A 21,146-nucleotide genomic window follows, 5' to 3' on the forward strand; every position below is an offset into this window, starting at 1 on the left:
TTGTGCAGGGGTTTATAATTAAACTTGTCAGTGGAGTGTACAGTTGTCTATATACGTCAATTGATATATTTAATATAAATAAGTCAATTGAAATTGAAAACTTAAATTCAGTCTTTTAAAGCAATTCTAGTGTGTGAGTATTTGTGAGCGTTGTGTCCCTGTTGTCTCTGTTAACTATAATTATATTGGTGACAACAATATTGTACTCAGAGTAGTAAGTAGTAAGTCATTGTACTGCATATAAAGTGTTAATTAATATGCCACTCTTTGATGTTCTAGGTTTCAGTGGAGGAAATGGTCACTAAGAAGGAACAAATTGCAGAAGCATTGAGGGCAACACAAATGATGCTGAACAAACACAGTGACAAGTAAATCAAGCTACTGTCACTGACATCAAAAATACTTTTTTGTTTACAGCCTCAGCCTCATTCTTAGTGTTTTGTCTTACAGAATGACAGAAGAGGAAAGAGAAAAGGCCCTGGAGCAGCTGAAGGCACTCAATCAGGCCTACAGTGAACTCTCCCAACATTGTTCAGATCAGACAACCTCTGCAGAAGAGGTTCGACCCCAGGCTATTACTCCTATTGAGTGGTTTGCTTTTGTGTGTCTTATAATGTGTTAGAAAACAGTGCCACATGATGTTCAGCTGCATGACTAACCTTTTCCCTCCTCTCCCTAGTACAGTGTGTGCAGTTGTCTTTTGCAGTCATTATGGACTCATTAGGGACAAAAAAAAGATTTAAATAACTGAACCCCAGAAAATCTGAGTATGCTGTAAACATGCTTTGTTGCGCTCGGCTTTGGTCTGAAATTTTACAATTATTATAGTGCTTGACTTCAAAGTCAACTGGATAATGGAAATGACACATAACCCTTTACCTACAGTATGTGATGTGACTAACTACCCTCTTTTTGCAAGATGCTGGATACTGCATTCCCAGGTGCATGATAGCTTTAAATGTATTATGCGTCACTCTCCTGTTGCAACAACCACGCAGTCTTGCACTTGTGCACATGATGTTTTAACATGCCCATATTTGTCTAGTGGTGAGTATATATTTTGTCTTGCTTTTGAATACTTTGATTGCACATTTGACATACAGTAGATAATACAGATTTTGATGCTAAAATAAGTTAAATAATTTCTCAAATTTTCTTTTTCTTTAGGATTTTAAATCCAGTGATGCAGGGCTTGGGACTGGACACATTAGTAGCCCTATTGATCACATAATTACTCTCCCAGAGGCCCAACCCGAGACCTCCAGCCCCTTTCAGTCTGAGCCGCATGTCTGTCTGGACTGGGATGATGAACAAGATCTCACTTATAAATCCACACTGGACCACTTGCCAGAGTTGAATGAATCAAGCAAGTGCATACAGAGTTCACATGTCTCTTCTGTGTCGCTCTCTGACATAGCAGCAGCTAGGGAAGGGGCCACTTGTGAAGACCCAATCATCAAGATGATAGAGGTCAAAGAAGTCAGTGATGGATTGCAGGTGTGCTACACAGGGGATGCACTGACCCTGGAGAGGGCATTTCAGTGTGGTTTAATACCTGCTTCTGTCTATATAAAGATTCTTCAGAGGCAAAAGACCTGCCAGGATGTGTCTCTCTTAGAGCCAGTGCAGGAGGTTGAACCTTGTGAGGTCAATAGACTGATATTGAAGTGCCTCAGTGGAAATAAATCACTGACATTAGGAAGGGATGTTCACACTCTGAGGTCTTTTCATGATGGTTTAAGTGATCAGGAGACCACCTCAGGGCTTTTAAGTGTTCAGATGGATGTAGATGACCCCAAAGAAGGTCAAAACATAACAGCTGAGGATGTTATGAGTAGCACTGGGAGCATCCAAAATGGCAATGGTCTAAAGGTGGATGCAGCCATTCAGTGTGACTTGATGAGCTCTAGCAGCACACTCACTGTTCTTGGAAATCAGCAGTTTATGGGAATTGTGTTGCCTACCTCTGGGGAAATTCAAACTGTGTCCACCTCTTTCCAGTACGAGCAACAAATCACCACCAGTGAGTTTACCAGCAGACTGTTCAGTAATCGGGAAAAAATAGCAGCTTTTTACATTCCAGAAAGTTCTGAGGTGGTAGACATCACCTCTGCCATTCAAAATGGTTTGATTGACAGTTACACTGCAGAAATTTTGAAATCTATAGAAATTCCTGATGTGTTTCCTGACGTTGATCACCTTAATGAAAAGTTTTCATCTTGGCTTATGTATAAAAAACTCACAGTTGATGGGCGCTATCATGCTGCAGATTGCTTAAAGGTTGACAACATCCCTACTCACACAGAGGCAAAGCAGTTGTTCATCTCCTATCTAATGATAAACAGTTACATAGATCCCAGATCAGGACAGAGGGTCTTAATACTCGATAAACAGTTGAATAAAATGGTTAAAATCTTTCTTGAGGATTCAATAATGTCTGAAAACATGGAGAAGAATGTAACTTCTCTCACTTTAAATGTTGGTGATCTTTCAGAACAGGAAGATTTAGAGATCCCGTTGTATATAAATGAGGAAACAGAGGAGTTAATGAGATACACGCAACACACATCCGATCCTCATAATTTTGTTTCTTCGGTCAATGGAAGAATTAGCTTAGATGAAAAAACTGATGCAAACGACAAGGCTTTAAAACAAGATCCTGTCAATGAAGTTTTAGTTGATAGTGACATTGACATGGATACCACAGAGCCGAGTGTAGCAGAGGAAACCATGTGTCAGAACCACACAGATTGGACAAAGTCAGGTGAATTTACAGAGAGAGTTTCTGGAAATAGTTTAGAAATTGATGTTGGAGGTTCTGATAGTGAAGACATTGATATTCCACTGTTGTCAGTCGTTCCAACTTCATGTTCTGAGAACAGATTAAATGTTGGCTCACCGTCAGCGATGTTTGACTCTGAGTGTTCAGTGAAATCCCGCCATCAAACACTACCATACTACGATGCCGACTCACTTTTTAGTGAATCAGAAGGTACAGATATTACCCAGGCTGACTTTTTATGCTCGGAGGACATGGTGGAGGATGAAAATGAGCAAGACTACGCTATTCATCTTCTGAAAGCGCAGATGGAGGAGGGTGGAATTTTAGACGTCACCTCTGGGAGACGTTATGACCTGGAGGCAGCTCTCCGTAAGGGCCTAGTTGATGAGACGACAGTACTGAAACTGCTTTGCCTACAGTCAGGTGAACAAGGAGGCGTAGGTGTAGGAGATGAGGAGTGTGTTAGGTCTGTTTTAAAACAGGCAGTGTCAGATGGATCCATATCCTCAAATATTGCTGTTTCTATAATGAAACAACAGAGCCTGTTGAGGTCTGGTTGTACCATTAGTATCAGTGACTCATTGCAGTCTGGATTAGTTGAAGATGAAGATGTCAACAAGATCCTCAACTTAGACCCGAAAGCCAGTATTTACCCAGAGGAAAGCTGCACTCACTCCATCCCTAAAGATCATAATCAGGGTTTAATTAATATTAATGAAGCTGAAATCACTCAGCAGCCGACTGAGAGGAAGGTTGCTGTCATGGTGCTTGATCTAATCGATGAGGAGGCTGATAACAAAAAGATAGAGAGTGAGAATGTAGATGCAGAGGTAGATTGTGAGACAACAGGAAATGTAGAGAAGATGAGTAATTATCTACATCATTCCCCTCCCTCGGTTGGTGGTCACGGGTCCCTGATGATCTCACCCTCCTCGTGGAGTCAGGTTACTGCAGAGTGTGTTCATCACACTGACAGACCACTTTTACTGGCTGAAGACAGTGACTCACAGGATGAAGTCAATAGCGAGTTGACAGATGAAGCTGATGTATATAGTGTTGTGATAGAAAACGCTGCCCCATGTCCCCAGTCATGTCCATCCAGTCTGAGTGACGGAACCTCCAGCATCAGTACCGATCCAGAAATCCAGACTCAGTATGCCACTTCTGCTGCTCACACTGAGTTTTTCATTGCTGGATATGATGCAAAGGTGGGAAATCAGACAGTTAATGAGATGTCCTCATCACATCGCAATGTGTTGTTTGAGGAAAGTACAATGGAGAATGACACAAGTGCAGCTCAGTCACCTTTTGACAGTGAGCCAACTCCAAGTAGAGATTACTCATCACCCAGGGATTCAGTTGAAAGTGCCATTATCTCAGATTCCATGGGTAATGGTAACTATAACAACAACATTACAGAAGATGGCAGCAGAGTCCCATTACCTCAGCCAGCAGCACTTCATTCAGAAAGTGATGTTAGTGTTGAACCCGAGCCTAGATACTCACATAATGATCAGAGTATGCTTGTTGGTGAGAGGTTTCAACCCATTGTTTCCGATGAAGTCACTGCAACAAACACTATCAGTCTGAAGTGTTTTGATGCAGGAGATTCAGAAAGCTACACTTCAACTCCCGTCAGACTTTCTCTTGAAACAGTTCTGGCTGAAAAAGATTTGTCAGGTTCCTGGCACAGTGGTACAGAATTAAGCACAGATGGTCTTTCCCCAGAGAGACAACATGAGGACATTTTCACAATCACCAGTGATGTAGAACTGATTTCTGCATCAAGAAATACACAGACCGCAGAGACAAGTGATAAACAAAATGCAGATATTGGTGGAAAAGTCTCAGGTCAGTCTGAAACTATAACGGGACTAAGGTTAGGATCTGATATTCTACCAGAGGGAAAGGGATTAGAAGTGTGTGCTTCTGAGCACCCTCAGGTAGATACTGATTTCCTGCCAGACACCAGCTTTACACCTGAAGTTTCCTCTTCAGCTCCATCATTGTTTTCTGATGCTGTAAGGACACATGTAGATGATCAGGAGGAAACTAATGTCAGTGATTTACAAAAGGCACAAACTCAAGACACTGAAAGCACTATTTCTATAGTTCCGAATCCTCCACAACCTTTAGAGCAAGGCAGTCTTCACGAGAGAGACACACCTCATGGACTTATAGAGAGTAGTCACCCAGACCTTCTCATGGATTTGCTGAAGCAAAACACCCTCAGTCTAAACAACAAAGAAAAAGAAAACTCAGAACTGATACTGCAGGAAGAGAAAGTCAGTGAAAAGACAGAACAATCTGATGCTCCAAATATCCAGCTGCAACTGCTGCAGGTTCTTAAGACTGTTTCCTCAAGCCAAGACCTTTCAATGCTTCAGGAAGTGATGGAAACTCTGAACACTGCTCTGGGGGGTGACTCTCAGGAGGAGCGTCGGCACATACTCGACAGCATTAAGGAGGAGAGCTCAGAGGGAGAAGATGAGGGGTCAGCGGAAGATGACGTTGGTCTCTGTCACTCTGCTGCAGACAGTCACCATCCATCTCCTACGTCACCTGCCAGCTCAGATGCCTGCAAAGTTGAGCAGGTTAAAAATAAGGTACTTGTAAATTTTATGTTGTTTCAGTGTTAAGCCAACTCCCTCCCTTAGTTTTTGACAGAAGTAACATCTGCTCCACTTGTGTGTTTTCTTTCCCCACAGCTGTTCTCCATCCAGGATTATTTGGAGAGCGTTGGGAGACTGCAGGATCACGCTGATGTTTTAGATGATGTCAGAAAAGACCTTTTGAGCCAGGCACCCATGGGCAACAACATGGAGGAACTGCAGATCCAAATGAAGGAATGTCAGGTGAGAAATTAACAATTGAAGCACACATGTCTCTGATATAAATAACAGTATCATATGTTTTCAATTTTCCATTTACATGTATGCATTAGTTGCTGACCAAATGTGCTCCTTTATCCAGTCTCTGGAGTCCCAGCTTTCCAGACTGGATGGTTTTCTGACAGCAGATTTGGAGAAAGCCAAACAGCTGTTAAATTCTGCTGATGAGGGCATTCCCATACAAATCCACCAAGATTTGGCCTCGACATATCTAGAGTTAGAGCCAAATTTTACTGCTGTTTCCCAAATGTGTGCAGAAAGGAGTCACTCCCTAATTCAAGCAATGGAAACGGGAAAGGTCAGTGTTCACTACTAGTAGTTAAAATACAGTGATGTAACAGTTGCATCAGCTATTGACTAATTTCAATGTGATTCTAGGTACATTTGGAATCAACGTACCAGAAACATCTCAGTGATCTTGAGGAACTAGCGGGCCTTATCAACAACAACTCTGAGATGAGTGATGTGGATTTTAACACATGTGATGTGGGCACACTGAAGCATTTGATTCAGCAGAACAAGGTATCTTTAAAGTCCAATTAAAAACTTTCAGTATCTACAGGAATTACAGAAACACTCATATTTCGATCTTCTCTTCCAGGACACAGAGAACAACCTGCTAAAAGAAGCCAGGCTCAAGTTAGAGGACATCACATTCGATATCCAGTGCTTTATATCTGAGCACACTCAGTTCCTGAGTCCAGCTCAGAGCAGCTACCTCCTCAAGTTCCTCAGCACCACTCAGCGAGCATTCAGGGACCATACAGAGAGGCTTGTTACCCAAAGGAGTGCCTTAGATGTCCTATTGGACTCTAAGGAGAGAGAAAACCAGGAGAAGGTCTGCCTGTGGATAAAATATAAAATATCACAGATGTTTCCTTGAAACACACAACACAACTGTGTATACATGTTTGCTCAATTAAAATTAAAGCTCATTATGAATACTTACAGTGCCTCTACAGTAGGATGTATAAGCCATGTTAGTGGTCAGATTTAAGAATTGGTAGAGTAGCATACTTTTTGGACTACTCAAATAGAAAAAAAGAAATGTTAATTTATTTTACAAATATTGAACTTTCATGTTGATTTTTGTGGATTTAAATTGAAAGTTAGACTTAAGTAATGAATTTATGAATTTATATCCAGGAGTTTTCAGTGTGTTTTGTGATATGTGTTGAAGTGAATTATTAGCTTTTGTTTCCAGGATTCAGATTTAGATTTTTGACTGTAAATACCTAATTGTTTAGGAACAATAACAACATTGCATGCTCCAGTGCTTGACCACGCAGACTAACCTTTGTGCTGATTGTATTCTACAGGCTTTCAAGACACCAGTGAACAATTAACTGCGGACAAAATGCACCTTCTCTGTTGGAACACCCATTAACACACCGGACATAATGTTCCCTTTGTGCTTATTACCATCACGAGACCAAAGTGGCGAATGGCGGAAAAGCATGTTTACAGCATTCTAGATTCATACACCATTATGATAAAAGAAAATGTATACTAAAGCAGAGATTGCATGTTACCTCAATATGCTTGAATAGTTTCTTCTGTCTTCTTTTGATGTTTGTGTTCCCAAATATTGATCTGGCTGTTCAGCAAAAGGAATAACCCTTCATGGGTTTGTTTCATGTGAATGGGCTTAATGACTTTTAATGGCCTTTAGTTATTATGTGGGATATTAACTTGGTGTGTGTTTATTCTTCTTATACAGTCTTTATTGGCGAAACACAAGGAGTTTACAGAGAAGTTGGAGGAAGTGTGTGATAATCTCACCCTGACGGAAAACCACCTGATTGGTCATCAGCAACAGGCTGAAAATGCTGAGTGTGTCACCGACCTGCAGCAGTACCAGCAGGAGCATCAGGTTTGATTCTCTTTGCTTATGGATGTTTTCATTGTTTTCATCAGTTATTTTATTCCACAAAACCTACTCTTCCTAATGCTTTATGACTGTCTGATCTCAAGGCTCTGCAAAAAGATGTGTTGACAAACGCCAGTGCCTTGAATGAGGTCATCACCAGTACTAAAAAGTTTCTGGAGGAAAACCGGAGCAAGCTGTTGCCAGATCAAATTGCCATGCTTGAGAGCAAGTTGGAAGAGGCTAAAAGCAAAGCCAAGCTCATCGACCAGCGGGCGGAGGAGTCCAGGAAAGATTTGGAGAAGGTTGTTACCACAGCCATAAAACAGGAGAGTGAAAAGGTCGGAGTTCAGATTATCTCTATATCTGTTGTCTGCTAAAAACATACTGTGCATCAACATTTAAATTGATAATTACAGTGTAATTAACATATTGCTAAACTTAATGTTAACATATTAAGTTTGTTAATATGTAATCTATGTGTCTTTTCAGGCAGCAGCTGTTGAGCAGCTTGAAGAAAGTAAGAACAAAATTGAAGGTCTCCTGGACTGGATATCCAACATAGGGAATGAAAACCAGAGCGGTCTGGATCAAACTGACCATATAAGCAAAGAGAATGGAAACTTGCCAGAAAAAACCTTTGACCGGGGACTGATAAAAGAGGACGACGATGCCAATGGAAACGCTTTGCAGACCACTGAAAAAGATTCTGGCAGAGAGTCCAGCAGCAAGAACGACGCCTCCTTGGACCTCGATAAGCAGTATGACAGGGTCAAGGTATAGTTGGTTTGTTGCATAAAAAGTTTGTTCCACAGTAGTTCATACTCACATGTGGGGTTTTCTTTCTGAACAGTGCACAAGCACAAATACAAATCCAAGAGCATTACTTGAGGCAGATCATCATGGTTAAAACTCAAATTGAAATTCACAATGAAATGAAGTAGTAATAATAAAGTCAATGAGACCCATTGCCAAACAAAGTTCAGAATTTAATTTTAGTAAATTAGAGTTAACTACATCTTGTTATCTGAAAAAGGTATGACGGGGCCTACCAGTAACTTGACTTGTGGACTAAGTCCTTATCACAGCAGTCCGAGTTCTCCACTCTTTCTCTCCTCTTTCCTGTCTCACTCGAGCTGTCCTAAATAATAAAAATATGACATTTGGCATTAGAAGATATTTATTACATAATAAATTGTAGTTAAAGTTAGGTGATATGTCAAATACTACCAATGAAGCAGACTTACAATTTGTGAATTTAAGAAACAGGAAAAGGAAATTAAATCTTAAAGCTGACACCACAGACCAGCATTTTAAAGCCAGTAGACAAAAAGTAAGAAATTATGTTAAAATGTTTAAAAAATGTCAATAAAACTAATAAATACTGTATGTATTAGTATTGTGTCCTTAAGACTTCACTGTTCCCACAGGCTCATCATCAGGAGATTCTGTCCCAGCAGCAGGATCTGATCCTGGCCACCCAGTCAGCTCAGGCTCTGCTGGACAAGCAAGCTAACATGCTGTCTCCAGAGGAGAAGGAGAAACTGCAGAAAAACATCCAGGAGCTGAAGGGGCGCTACGAGGCCTCGCTGACTCAGGCTGAACAGCAGATGAAGCAGGTGCAGTGTGTCCAGGAGGAGCTGAAGAAGTTCCAGGGTGACTGTGAAGAGTTTGAGGGTTGGTTAGACCAGGCGGAAGGAGACATAGAGGAGTTGGGAGGCCCTGCAGGCTCCCTCAATATCCTCGGTGACAAACTCCAGCGGCAGAAAAGCTTCTCAGAAGATGTAATTTCCCACAAAGGGGACCTACGCTTCATTACCATCTCAGGACAGAAAGTGCTGGATGTGGCTAAAGCCTGTGGATTGGACGACCCTGCGGCTAAGAATGCTCCACTGCACGTGGACACTTCAGGAACCTGTTTGGCTGTCAAGGATAAGTTGGATTCAGCAGCTAGCCGATACAAAACACTACATTCACAGGTATTTAGTCTGCAGTTGATCAGATGACAGGTTGTAATGGCTTATTTTTGCCACTGGGTGGGAGCATTTATCTTCATTAAAAACCCATAAAAAGCCATGTAAAGTCTCATTAAGGTGTGACACCAAGTTCTGAAAGCACTGTGAAAATGTCTCATGGTCATTGTTACATTCATTTATGGAGCCTGTGTAATTAATTCTGGTTTCTGAATATTTTATCACACATTGAGTATAATTTAATTTCCTTTTTTTTAGTGCAATCAGCTTGGTAACAACCTCAAAGATGTGGTTGACAAATACAAGAAATATGACGACTCGAGCGCTGGTCTTTTGGAGTGGCTCAACGGCTCAGAGGAGGAGGCGAGAAAGCAGCAATCAGAGGCCATAGCAGCTGACCCACAAACACTACAGAAACAGCTGGAGGAGACCAAGGCAAGAAAAACTGCAAGCCAGGGCTGTAGTGCCTAGGTCTAGTCTTGGTATCGAGTCAAACTTCATAATTGTTGTTGAAAAGCTCAGATTTATCTCGGATTGTGGTCTTTTTTATTTTGTTCTACATTTTTCATATTTCTATGAGGCATTTCTTAATCTTGAAGCCAACACAAGAGTCATATGAAAAAGCTCCCTTTGATCATTCTTCCCACGTAATGCGTTACATTTTAGTGAAAATGGTTTTATTACCGTTAAAGTTCAGAAATGTTGGTGTTTGATTCGTGCATGCCTGAGCCAGCCTTGTCCTTACCACATCTTTCATGAACTCTGTGTGAACTTCAATGGATGTTAGCTTAAATGAATAATGAATAACCCAAGTAAAGAAAAAAAAGAATAGCTTTATTTAGAAGTGACACATGCAGAACTTGGAGCATTGACTGGATTACAAGGTCATGGCACAATAGACCTGTCTTACCATATACAGTGTTTCCACTGACTTAAGTACAACATAGTTATTTTTAGCTCTGTGTTCAAATTCAAACCCACATGTGAATAGTTTAATTCTGGTTATTTGTAGCCTACATACTCCTACAGGAGGATAAGAAACTAGGCTGCCTCTGTCAAAGCTTTTGGCTGCATTCAGCTTGAACATTTCTTTATAGGGAGGTAGTGACTTACAGCATAGATATGCCCAGATAAGAGACATTTGTGGGCCAAACAAGGAACACTGTACTTTTGACTTGAATGAAAAATCACTGCAAAGAATCCAAAGCCTTTCTGTAAGTGTAACTGTCGAGGCAGGTACTAATATATATATCTAACTATATATGTGGAATGACTCAATGTTTCCATAGACATCAGCACATCAGTGGTTTTTATCTTCGTTCCACTGCATCAGTAAAATGCACATCTGTACAGTACAGTATACGTGTAGACCGAAGACATGTATTTGTGTGGATACAGTTACTTTTCTCTGACCTCTTCTCACTTATTGATCCACAGGCCCTGCAAGGTCAGATGACGGGACATCAGACTGCTATTGACACACTACGCAAAACCGCTGAGTCTCTGATAACATCTGAAGGAGACCTGCTGAGCAACTCAGATGAGATTCAGGAGACAGTAGGTGAGGGACAAAATCCAAGTAGGGAGCAGATTTGCCATCGTCTATATAATATCTGGGAATTTAGATGAGTTTATGTGTCATTATTGACAATGGGAATATGATTTACTGACAAATGTACTGTCAAAATAAGATCGCTAACTTTGAAATATCCTTTGTTCAGCTTTAAGTTAATAAATCTCATAGTCCTGCAACATGTTAACTGTAAGTAGGTAGGTTGTTAAGCAAGTAGACTGTCCATTGTTCGCAACCAAAAATATCATCATACCCCAAAGTGTCCACAATTCCTTTTCTAAATTTAATTCAAGTTATCAGTATGAAATATGGCTTTTGGAGTGTCTCATTTGTATTCCTTTTCCTCAATAATTGCTTTCTTGGCTTACGCTTAAAAATTCTCTAAGATCTATGCCAAAATTATAGCCTTAGCAAACTCATGTATACCAAATAAGTTTCTGCTGTGATTTGAAATGTTTATGTGTCCCATAACAATGAGAAATTGCTCAGTTTTAAACATAACCGGATTTATTTCCATTTGTTGTAGATGACATAGTTGAGCGCTATGACAACCTGTCCAAGTCTGTAAGTGATCGAAATGAGAAACTGCAGATCACCCTGACTCGCTCCATGAGTGTACAGGATGGTTTGGATGAGATGATGGGATGGATGGAGGGAGTGGAGGCCAGTGTGAAAGAGAAAGGACAAATTCCTCTGGACTCTGCATCCATTGGCGATATTCTCAGCAAAGAAGCAGTATGTATTCTTGTCATCACTTCAGCAGACCAGTTACTATATACTGTATCTATTACTAGATGCTGCTGATTCTCACTTTATTTTAGCTATTAAAACTTTGCCATCCTTTGTTTTCTAAGGCCTTAGAACAGGACATAGCAAGTCGCCAGAGCAGCATCTCAGCCATGAAAGCCAAAGTGAAGAAGTTTGTAGAGACGGCGGATCCCTCTGCTGCTGCCCTTCTGCAGTCTAAGATGGACACTCTGTCTCAGCGCTTCTCTGATGCCTGTGACAAACATAAGCAGAAAGTTTCCCAACTGGAGCAGCTCAAAGAAAAGGTGGAAGAGTTTGAGACGGTCGCAGATAAAGTTCAGCAGTTTGTTGTGAAGCGTTCACAAGATCTACATGATGCAGACGGGCCAGGGAAAACATTCAATGAACTGTCTGAACTAATGCAGGTAAATACACTTTTATGACCATAAATGGATACATTTTTCCTTTAGTAACATTTTCATAAAATGTGTAATTGTATACCACAGAGAATGACTGAATATTCTAATTTCACTGCAGAATACTAAAGCTGAGATGGCTGAACATGCCAGTGATTTGGAGACGCTTCAGACTCTGTCCAAGGAGCTGTCTGAAATAAGCCCTGGTGGAAACAAAGCCCAGATCCAGAGCAAGATAGACAATCTCTCAAACATTTTCAGCACCTTCAAAGACACTGTCAAAGAAAAGTAAGTTAAAACAGTGGAGGGAAAAGAAGCTCTTTGTATTGCCACTTTTAACAACTAGTTATACATCCTTTTCCTTAACATCTATCCTTGCATAATGTTGGTAATGTACAGATGGATTCATGATATGACTGATTCTTGTCTACTACAGGGAAGAGGAGGTATCATCCTGTCAGGACCAGCTGGGAGAGTTCAGATCTGCAGCTAGCGCTCTCACAAAGTGGCTGGAGCAGACCAATGAGAAAATACCTGCTGTTCAGCAAAGCAGCAGTGAGAAAAGTCTGGAGAAGGACCTGCAGATAGTCACTGTGAGTCATGAGATAAATAAAAAGTCTAACCGCACTTAAAGTGCTGGAACAGAAGCATTTGATGTCATACTTTGCATCTGGTACACTGGTGGAGTCTATGTGTTTTGCAATAGACCGATGTAAGTGTGTTTTAATAGATTATAGTCCTATCCTCCCTAAACTCCCCACTATCCCAACTGGCTTTCTCTGCCAACAAATGATAGGTAGATTATATGTGTTTACACAGGACAGATCTTGGAATGAAACATTATTTTCTTTGCAATATGTTGTCTCTTTGCAAGAGAAGTAGATCCTGAATTTACTGTGAAAAGCAAAAAAGTAAAAATCTTAAATTTCTTTCTTATTTATTCTCCCATGACTTTCGCCTGTTATGAGTGCCAAGCTCCTATATACAATTTTTCTGTCATCAGGGATTATTAGATGAATGGACATCCAAAGGCCCAGATGTCCAAGACCTGAACAGTAAGGGATCAGCGCTATGCAGCCTTATTACCTTCCTCACATCCCCTGCCAAGACAAAGACCCCAAGCAAGTCAGGTAAACATCAGCACACTTAACCTGATTTGTTTGAATTGTTCAGTGGAATGGGAAGCATGGTGTTTGGGTGCACTTCTAAGTACTGTATAATCACTAACCATTAGCGATCATGGAAAGATCTTTTGCCAGCAGCCCTAGACAGTCTGTCCTTTTCACAAGCTTTGTCTTATGTCTTTGCATCAGCTCTTACTAATGGTGGTGGTCCAGGGAGCCATTCCTACCTAACCAATAAAGGTAATATAGTGTATATACTGCTGTGGAAATACATGGTTTGTGGGGTGCTATGTCGGTATTATGGCTGGTTTTCAAAACACTGCTTTGGCTGTGGTGGCTTTATGCCAATCTAACTAGCAATGTTTGAAACTCACTTTACCAGTATGTTCAGAATTTGAGTAACAGGCACAACAAAAAAAGACACCAAGACATTTTTATTTATTTCGTTATGTCCCAATGGAGAAATTAAGCCTCAATCAAACTCCATAGGGAGTGAGCTAGTTCATAACTTTCCTTTGAGATTTTTCACAAATGAATCAAGGCCCAAACATCCATTCTCTAATACAAGGAGGACATATGACAATAATTATATTATAAACTTTTTTTGTTTAGATCTTTTCTAAAAAAGGTTACAAAGTGCTTCTTAAGTAGATAAAATACAACAAAACAATCATTGCAGCAGAAGAAGAACTTTTGTTCCAAGAGGGATTCACCGATCCCCTCATATTTGCACAAAACCCGTTGCAATTTCCTCGCTCCAACCTGATGAATGCCACCTGTTCGTGAGGAGGTGCATGTTCCTAATATTTGATCATTTCCATATTTGATGCCCCCCAAATAGCTATATAAGGCTCCATGTTCTGGTCCACATTTCATTCTCAGAAATATCCTACGGTAGTAAAAGAAGAAGTCATGCTGTCAAAAATCAGCAGATGAAAACATAACAAATTTGGCAGTTATAGCAGTGCTATAATAGGACCCAAAAATGAGAAAATATTACTGCAGCTGTCAACACTGTCATTACCAAAGAAGGAATGGTTTGACTTAAACTTAGATGCTAGAAAACATCTTACTATAGCAAAGCGGCCCATGACTGAAATGGAAGGCGGTCATGGAGATGGACGAGAAAACACATTCTGTTATAGTTTGTTAAAGCGCAGCAGAGGATGTTCACCTGGACAGTTACCAGACTCTGAGGCTGTTGTTGGACTATGAGAAAACTAACGAATCGCAAAATATTAATTCTACATAGAACTTTTTCATTTCGTGAACATTTCGTTAACATTTAAACTCCAAATGTAATCAAATTAAGACACTATAAAGGTGTGTTTTCCCCCCTGTAGATAAAGTCTCTTGTATGTGCCACTTAAGAACAAATTTTGAAGCCCAGTGTCTTTTTTTTTAGTTACTTATTTACTGTAATGACTTATTGTAAAGCTTGCAGTCACATTCATGATTTCCACAAACTCTTGAATTCCATTTACAAGGAGTTTGTGATCCTCACTCATTCTGAACATACTGTACCAGTAGGCCACTTATTAATGGTACCTCACTGTTATCATAACCTCACAATGACACTGTGACTATAAACTCCTGGGAAGGAAACTTAATAGAATTATTTGATGTTCTCAGAGCTGATGGTAATTCAGCAGAACATGTCATTCGTCAATGAGGGATACGCCAGCCTCGGGGAAACGCTGAAGAGTCGCGCTGCTGAGCTGAATAGTTCGGTGCAGGATGTCAAAGAGGCACAAAAAGAGACGGACAACATGATGACGTGGCTGAAGGACATGAAAAAGACTGCAGCTTCCTGGAACAATGCAGCCACAGAGAAAGATTCAGTGAAAACACAGATTGAACAGCAGAAGGTACAGAAGTGTTGTTGTCTATAACCAAAAGAACTGTTTTAAATTGAATTATGTTCTGAAACTGCACGTAGTCCTCACTGTTTTTGTTCTGCTGTGAATGAGTCATATGATTCAAGTTGGAAATTCTGGGATTCTAATTTGTTTTTATTCTCTCAGGCATTTGAGGATGACATGAAGCACAAGCAGGAGCAGCTTCAGAAGCTCAGAGACAAGCTCCTAAACTTGATTAAGACTCATCCAAACTCCCCCGAGGCAGAAAAATGGAAGCAGATGCTGGCAGAAATAGGTATGCACAAGGTGTTGTCTCCAGATGGCCCTGGGTAATTTATGTCACTGAATCTGTTAGAGGTATGTTGAATCCCACTGAAGAAAATTTGATCTAATTACAGCACAGGCTTTTGAGTAAAAGTTTTAACAAAAGACATATTGATCAGCTGTACTACCAGTGTTCATCTGGTCATATACCCACCATATAGTACATGTAGCACATGTTAACAGAATGTGAGCCTGTCTCAGTACCTGCTCTCCGCCAGTTAAATTAACACATTTGTAGTGCCAAGTCTGCACAGTGGGAGGTTTGCAAAGAGAACAGTAGGACAGTGGATAGAAAGGTGCTGTTGTGCTGACTAATGCAAACTGGTGTGACTGTTCTGCCCTCCTGCTCAGATGCTGCTTGGGCAGATGTCAGCGGCTCTGTGGAGGAGAGGAAGCAGCACCTGGAGCAGTCAAACAAGAATCTGAACATCTTCCAAACAACTGAGCTGCAGCTTGGACAGTGGCTGTCAGAGAAAGAGCTGATGATGAGTGTCCTTGGACCCCTCTCGATAGACCCAAACATGCTTAAAATGCAGAAGCAACAAGTTCAGGTAAGCAAGTAACAACAAGCATGTTGTTGGGAGTAACCCGAGGCTTGAGCATCTTTTAAGAACCAGTTTTTTCTATGGTTTTGGAAGGGATGTTCATTGGGACTGATTTTTGCCCTCCAGATCCTCCAGAATGAATTCAAGAGCCGTAAACCTCAATATGAGCAACTCGAGGAAGCTGCCTCTGCCATCCTTAGCTCCTCAGGCAACCAAGACCCATCAAGTGGCAAACTGGTGAGGGAGCAGCTCGCTGCTGTCACTCAGAAGTGGCAAGGCCTTACAGAAAAGCTGGACCAGCGAGACAGCCTCATCGACCAGGCTGTGGTGAAGACAGGGCAGTTCCAGGAGTTACTGAGGAGTCTCAGTCAGACCGCCTCTCAGCTGGAGACTGAGCTCACCAACCATCAGGGCCAAAGCACCCAGCCCAATGCTGTGAAGAAGCAGTTGGAGGATGTCCATAACATCTCAGGTCAGCTGAGAGAGGAGAGGAAGAAGCTGAAGGAGGCAGAGGTCATCAACGCAGAGCTCACAGCGATGGTGACTGAGGACTATCTCAAAGCAGACTTAGCCAGACAGCTGGAGAGCGTCAGCAAGCCTTTCAAACAGCTGGAAGAGAAAGCAGGTTGGCCTTTTAACTTAACCCAATAATGTAATGATGTAATGTTTGGACAGAAAGAACCATTCTATTTGTGAGTCTATCTGAGTCACAGTAAAATATATTTGTGTATATATATATACATATATATATATATATATACACAACGATTAGCCATAACATTAAGACCACCTGGGGACACATCAAGTTTGAGGACTAAATGTTCACTTGCTGCCTAATATATCCCACCCACTGACAGGTGGCATGATAACCAGATAATCAGTGTAATTCACTTCACCAGTCAGTGGTTATAATGTTATGGCTGATCGGAGCATGTATATTTGATAACTTCCCAGCAGGCTAAAGTGTAGTAATCACTCTTGTGGAGATTCACATTCTGAAGACTGTTTTTGTCAAGTTTTCCACTCATACTCATTGCTTACTCATTTTTTATTTGGCATGAGGTATAGTTAACTGCGACTTCCCAATAATTTATATCAGAAATGTAGAATAAAAAAATAATCTGCAGTAATATTCCCAATATCCCCAAAACTAACTAACTGCTTTCTCTGTTGTAGCAAAACGGATCGAGCAGCTCAACTCAACCTTTGCCAGCTCTCAGCAGTTCCATCAAACCTCCAAAGACTTCCAGTCATGGCTGGGTGAGAAGCTCCAAGATCAGTCTAAGCCACAGCCCATCTCTGCCAAAGTGGAAACCCTGCAACAAGCACTAGAAGAGCACAGTAAACTCCAGAAGTCTCTCAGTGAACATGAAGAAGCTTATAACACAATCACTGGGGAAGGGGAGATGCTTCTGCAGAACACTGACGGTGCAGAAAAGCTGGCACTACAAGGACAGCTTACTACACTCTCTTCCAACTGGGAGGAGGTGAAGAAGAACTCTGTGGAACAGGCTGATAAACTCCAGACTGCTCTGCAGAGATCTGTGAAGTATCAGGAGCATGCAGAGAAGCTCAGCTCCTGGGTTCAAGAGTGTGAAGCTAGCACGGGTCGAGTCAAACTCATGGTTGATCCGGTGGATGTGGAGAGCTCCATTTCTCAGGTGAAAGCTCTCCAGAAGGATGTCGACAAGCACAGAGGGATGGTGGAGCAGCTCAACTCGGCTGCAGACAGCCTTCTTGAGGTGGCTAACTTGGACACTGAATCTGTCAAAGAGGAGAAGGCTAGCATTGGCCAAAGAGTGGACAATGTAGTGGAAGGTCTGCAGAGCAAAAGGGAGTCCCTGGAGAAGATCTCACACACAGTTAAAGAATTTAATGATGCCTACAAAGAGGCAAAATCTCAGCTTGAGGGGGCCCAGAAGCAGGTGGATGCCTATGAATCACAGGGAGTGCAGGCACACAGCAACAAGAACCTGACCAACATGAAAGCCCAACATAAGAGTTTAGAGGGAGTCCAGAACCAAGTAGAGCACCTGAAGAGCTTGGCCAAGGACCTTGTGGTAGATGTCCCAGATGCTGATGGAGTAACAGACCTCTTGCTGCAGGCTGACAGTGTGGAAAAAGACTACAGCACCCTTAACAAGAAACTAGAGGACACATGCCAAGTCTTGGAGGGTAAACTGCAGGGTATTGGGCAGTTCCAAAACAGCATCCGTGAGATGTTCACCTGTTTCACAGACCTGGATGATGAACTGGACAGCATGGCGCCTGTGGATCTGGACTTGGCCACTCTTAAAGAACAGCGGGAGAGCATTCAAAGCTTTGTGTCTAAGCTGCAGGAGCTGATGGCCAACACAGCCAATGCTGGAGACAGCTGTAAGAAGATGCTAGAGACTGAAACCTCTCCTGACCTGTTGGGCCTGAAGAGAGATCTGGATGCTCTGAGTAAGCAGTGTGGTAAACTATTGGACAGGGCTAAAGGCAGAGAGGTGCAGGTGCAGAGTACTCTCACCAAGCTAGAGGAGTTGTACGGTAAACTCCACCAAGCTCAAGATAAACTTTGCAGTGCTGTGGACAAGGAGGCATCCCAGGGGGCAGTCGGCATGGAGACAGACCTCATCAACCAACAGCTGGAGGCCTTTAAGGTAAGGTATCCCCAATTTAACATTTATTTAGTTGTTGTTATAAGGTGATTATATGTGAAATCACAGCCGTAGTTAAGGCTGGTAGCTTGCTGCATGTTAATTTGCTGATTATTTTCCTTCATAATTGATTAATTGTTTGGCCTATACAACATCAGAAAACATAATAAAGTAAATCAAATTCCCATCAATCAATGTTCTAGAGCACAAAGTGATATCAGATTGGTCCAACCAGCTGCCCAAAAACCCAAAATATCCATTAACTATGATGTCAGGACAAACAAAGCAGCAGATTTTCACATTTAAGAAGCTTAAACAAGAGACTGTTTTTCATTTTTTCCTTTAAAAAAATGACTAATGATAAACAATTATTTAAAAAAGTTGCCAAATGATTTTCTGTCAATCAACAAATAGAATAGAATAGAATTTTAGCTAATATGTATATATGTAAAATGAATTACGACTATGTGACATTGATTAAGAGAGAGCTCTTAAATAATATGCAGACCTTTGGGGATGAAGATGAGTTTAAAAATAAATGTACAAAATTTTGGCACAATGTATTGCACAAACATAAATCAGGAATTCTTGTGCTTCTACAATTTGTTCACATATAGTATATGATATATTATATATGATATATATAATTGAAAACTAATTTAAGAAATGCATTTCTTTTAAAGTTATATAATAGAAAGTGGAACATACATTTGTTTTATTTTTAGACATAAAAGTCATTATTATTATCTTTTTTTTTTTTTTATCCAAAGATTGTGACCAATGTGACAGATGTCCCCTTTGGTATACACAGCAACTGGCAGCTACTGGCACATGCTGTTTTTTCATTGTTACTATTGGTTTCACATATCAAAATGTTAATATTACACTCATTACACAAACTTACAATTTAGTATTTTAGTTGGTGTATATTTAAAAAACCTTGCACTGGGGCAGATTACAAGCATCCTCTCCACTGAGCACACTTGCTACATTCGTGGCAATCCTCTGGGGACTGCTGGTTCATTAAGGGCATCTGGTGTTAACAAAAGAGCTGTGGCCCATATGCAATGCTGGTGCAGGAGGGATGGACCGCCACAGCCAGGTGGTCGCCAGCAGGGTGTCACTTGATTCAATGGTCCCAATAATGAAGCTAGGCCCGCATCCTGATCTCTTCACATTGATATTGTTGACCCTTCATCGCCTGACGCTCTAAACTTAGAGCAGCTTGGCGTTAATTTGACCATTTTGACACCGGTTGGTAAAGTGACGCTTAGCAACCATTAAAATGAAACCTTATAGTATTTAGTGCTGGGCTGAGTGTCCATTAAGGCCTGTGGTAATATGAAGTTAGATGGCTAAATGTAGTGTGATAAGGGTTTGAATGTTGTAGACACACTGCACTGTTTAGCCTACCAGTTAATTAAATCACTGTGATTATATATAATTAAAAAATGCAGCCGGAGCATTTAGATGAACTAGCTGCTATGTAATTTTTCGTTCATGGTTTATACTGCATGTGAACATATTGTCCGAAGGATGTTAATTATGAAATGGTACCAGTACTCGCTAGTAGTAGATTTTAGTAGTAGATTTTATTTGTCCTGATGGTCTGTTTTCAATTTCTCTGACTCTCCATATTGTCCTATAAAATCATGGAGGCCTTTGTTAGTATCAGTGAGGGATAAAACAAGGGGTAGCCATTAGCAAGATTTATAGACAGAATATTTTAAAAGCCTGTAAATTCCTGTGGAGTTTTCCAAAAGAGGATTAACCTATATTTAGAGGTGAAATTCTGAAACACTTCTTCATTTACAGTATTAGACAGTATTACAATAAAACAATGTAAACATCCCTGTATAGGCAAATGACACAGATCTGTCCTAAGATGTAGGTCAAAGGATTTTTTTTTTTTCAATTAAGGGGGTTCTGCACTCATGTAGGAGGGCTACATCCAAACCTCCATTTGAGTTGCGTGGATTAAAATATCATTGGGGTAAAGGGGGTGGGGGTGTCAGTTTGTTGTGTGGAGTTTGGGTTAAAGGCCTCGCAGGGTAACTATTAAAGAAGTGATTGATTCAAATTGTTGCTGAGCAGCGTTGTCATGGTGCATGTTTTCAACCCCCGCTTTGTCTCTTCACCAGTCTGGGTTGAGAGGGCATATATACGGCCTCAGCTGCTGGTGGAAAATCCCCTTTGTACTCGCTTTTACCGATAGCAGAGCAATGTGTTGGAACTTGAGTTTCTTTATTTAGCTGCAGCATGAAAACATTAGATGATTGTGTCATATTCTGTTTTATATTCAGTGGATCAGGCTCTTGTTGCCGTAGGTAAGTGGGCTTTATTGGCAGCTGGTTGAGAAAGAAATAAACAGAGAAAGACAGTGCTTGGATTCGTCTCTTTCAT

General features: G+C 41.0%; 1 protein-coding gene across 12 annotated transcripts in view; it reads left to right on the top strand.

Moving 5' to 3' along the window:
• The window catches only part of dst (dystonin), a 97,802-nt gene that overhangs the window by 46,294 nt on the left and 30,362 nt on the right, over nt 1-21,146 (top strand). For 10 of the 12 annotated variants that reach the window (XM_035663953.1, XM_035663962.1, XM_035663956.1 and 7 more), the window contains 24 exons: nt 280-368; nt 451-559; nt 1,168-5,388; nt 5,491-5,637; nt 5,756-5,971; nt 6,052-6,195; nt 6,275-6,511; nt 7,394-7,546; nt 7,648-7,881; nt 8,033-8,317; nt 8,971-9,519; nt 9,772-9,948; nt 10,951-11,074; nt 11,613-11,821; nt 11,941-12,258; nt 12,371-12,537; nt 12,686-12,842; nt 13,253-13,379; nt 13,563-13,613; nt 15,006-15,241; nt 15,398-15,527; nt 15,908-16,107; nt 16,228-16,726; nt 17,278-18,746. In XM_035663953.1, coding sequence (XP_035519846.1) covers nt 280-368; nt 451-559; nt 1,168-5,388; nt 5,491-5,637; nt 5,756-5,971; nt 6,052-6,195; nt 6,275-6,511; nt 7,394-7,546; nt 7,648-7,881; nt 8,033-8,317; nt 8,971-9,519; nt 9,772-9,948; nt 10,951-11,074; nt 11,613-11,821; nt 11,941-12,258; nt 12,371-12,537; nt 12,686-12,842; nt 13,253-13,379; nt 13,563-13,613; nt 15,006-15,241; nt 15,398-15,527; nt 15,908-16,107; nt 16,228-16,726; nt 17,278-18,746 — 10,248 coding nt within the window. The remainder of the gene's footprint in view (nt 1-279; nt 369-450; nt 560-1,167; nt 5,389-5,490; nt 5,638-5,755; nt 5,972-6,051; nt 6,196-6,274; nt 6,512-7,393; nt 7,547-7,647; nt 7,882-8,032; nt 8,318-8,970; nt 9,520-9,771; nt 9,949-10,950; nt 11,075-11,612; nt 11,822-11,940; nt 12,259-12,370; nt 12,538-12,685; nt 12,843-13,252; nt 13,380-13,562; nt 13,614-15,005; nt 15,242-15,397; nt 15,528-15,907; nt 16,108-16,227; nt 16,727-17,277; nt 18,747-21,146) is intronic. The other 2 variants (XM_035663952.1, XM_035663960.1) reach the window with 2 other exon arrangements.

The sequence above is a fragment of the Morone saxatilis genome, unplaced genomic scaffold, assembly GCF_004916995.1.
Source record: "Morone saxatilis isolate NCDOM2014 unplaced genomic scaffold, NCSU_SB_2.0 Contig19, whole genome shotgun sequence".
NCBI classification, from domain to species: Eukaryota; Metazoa; Chordata; class Actinopteri; family Moronidae; genus Morone; species Morone saxatilis.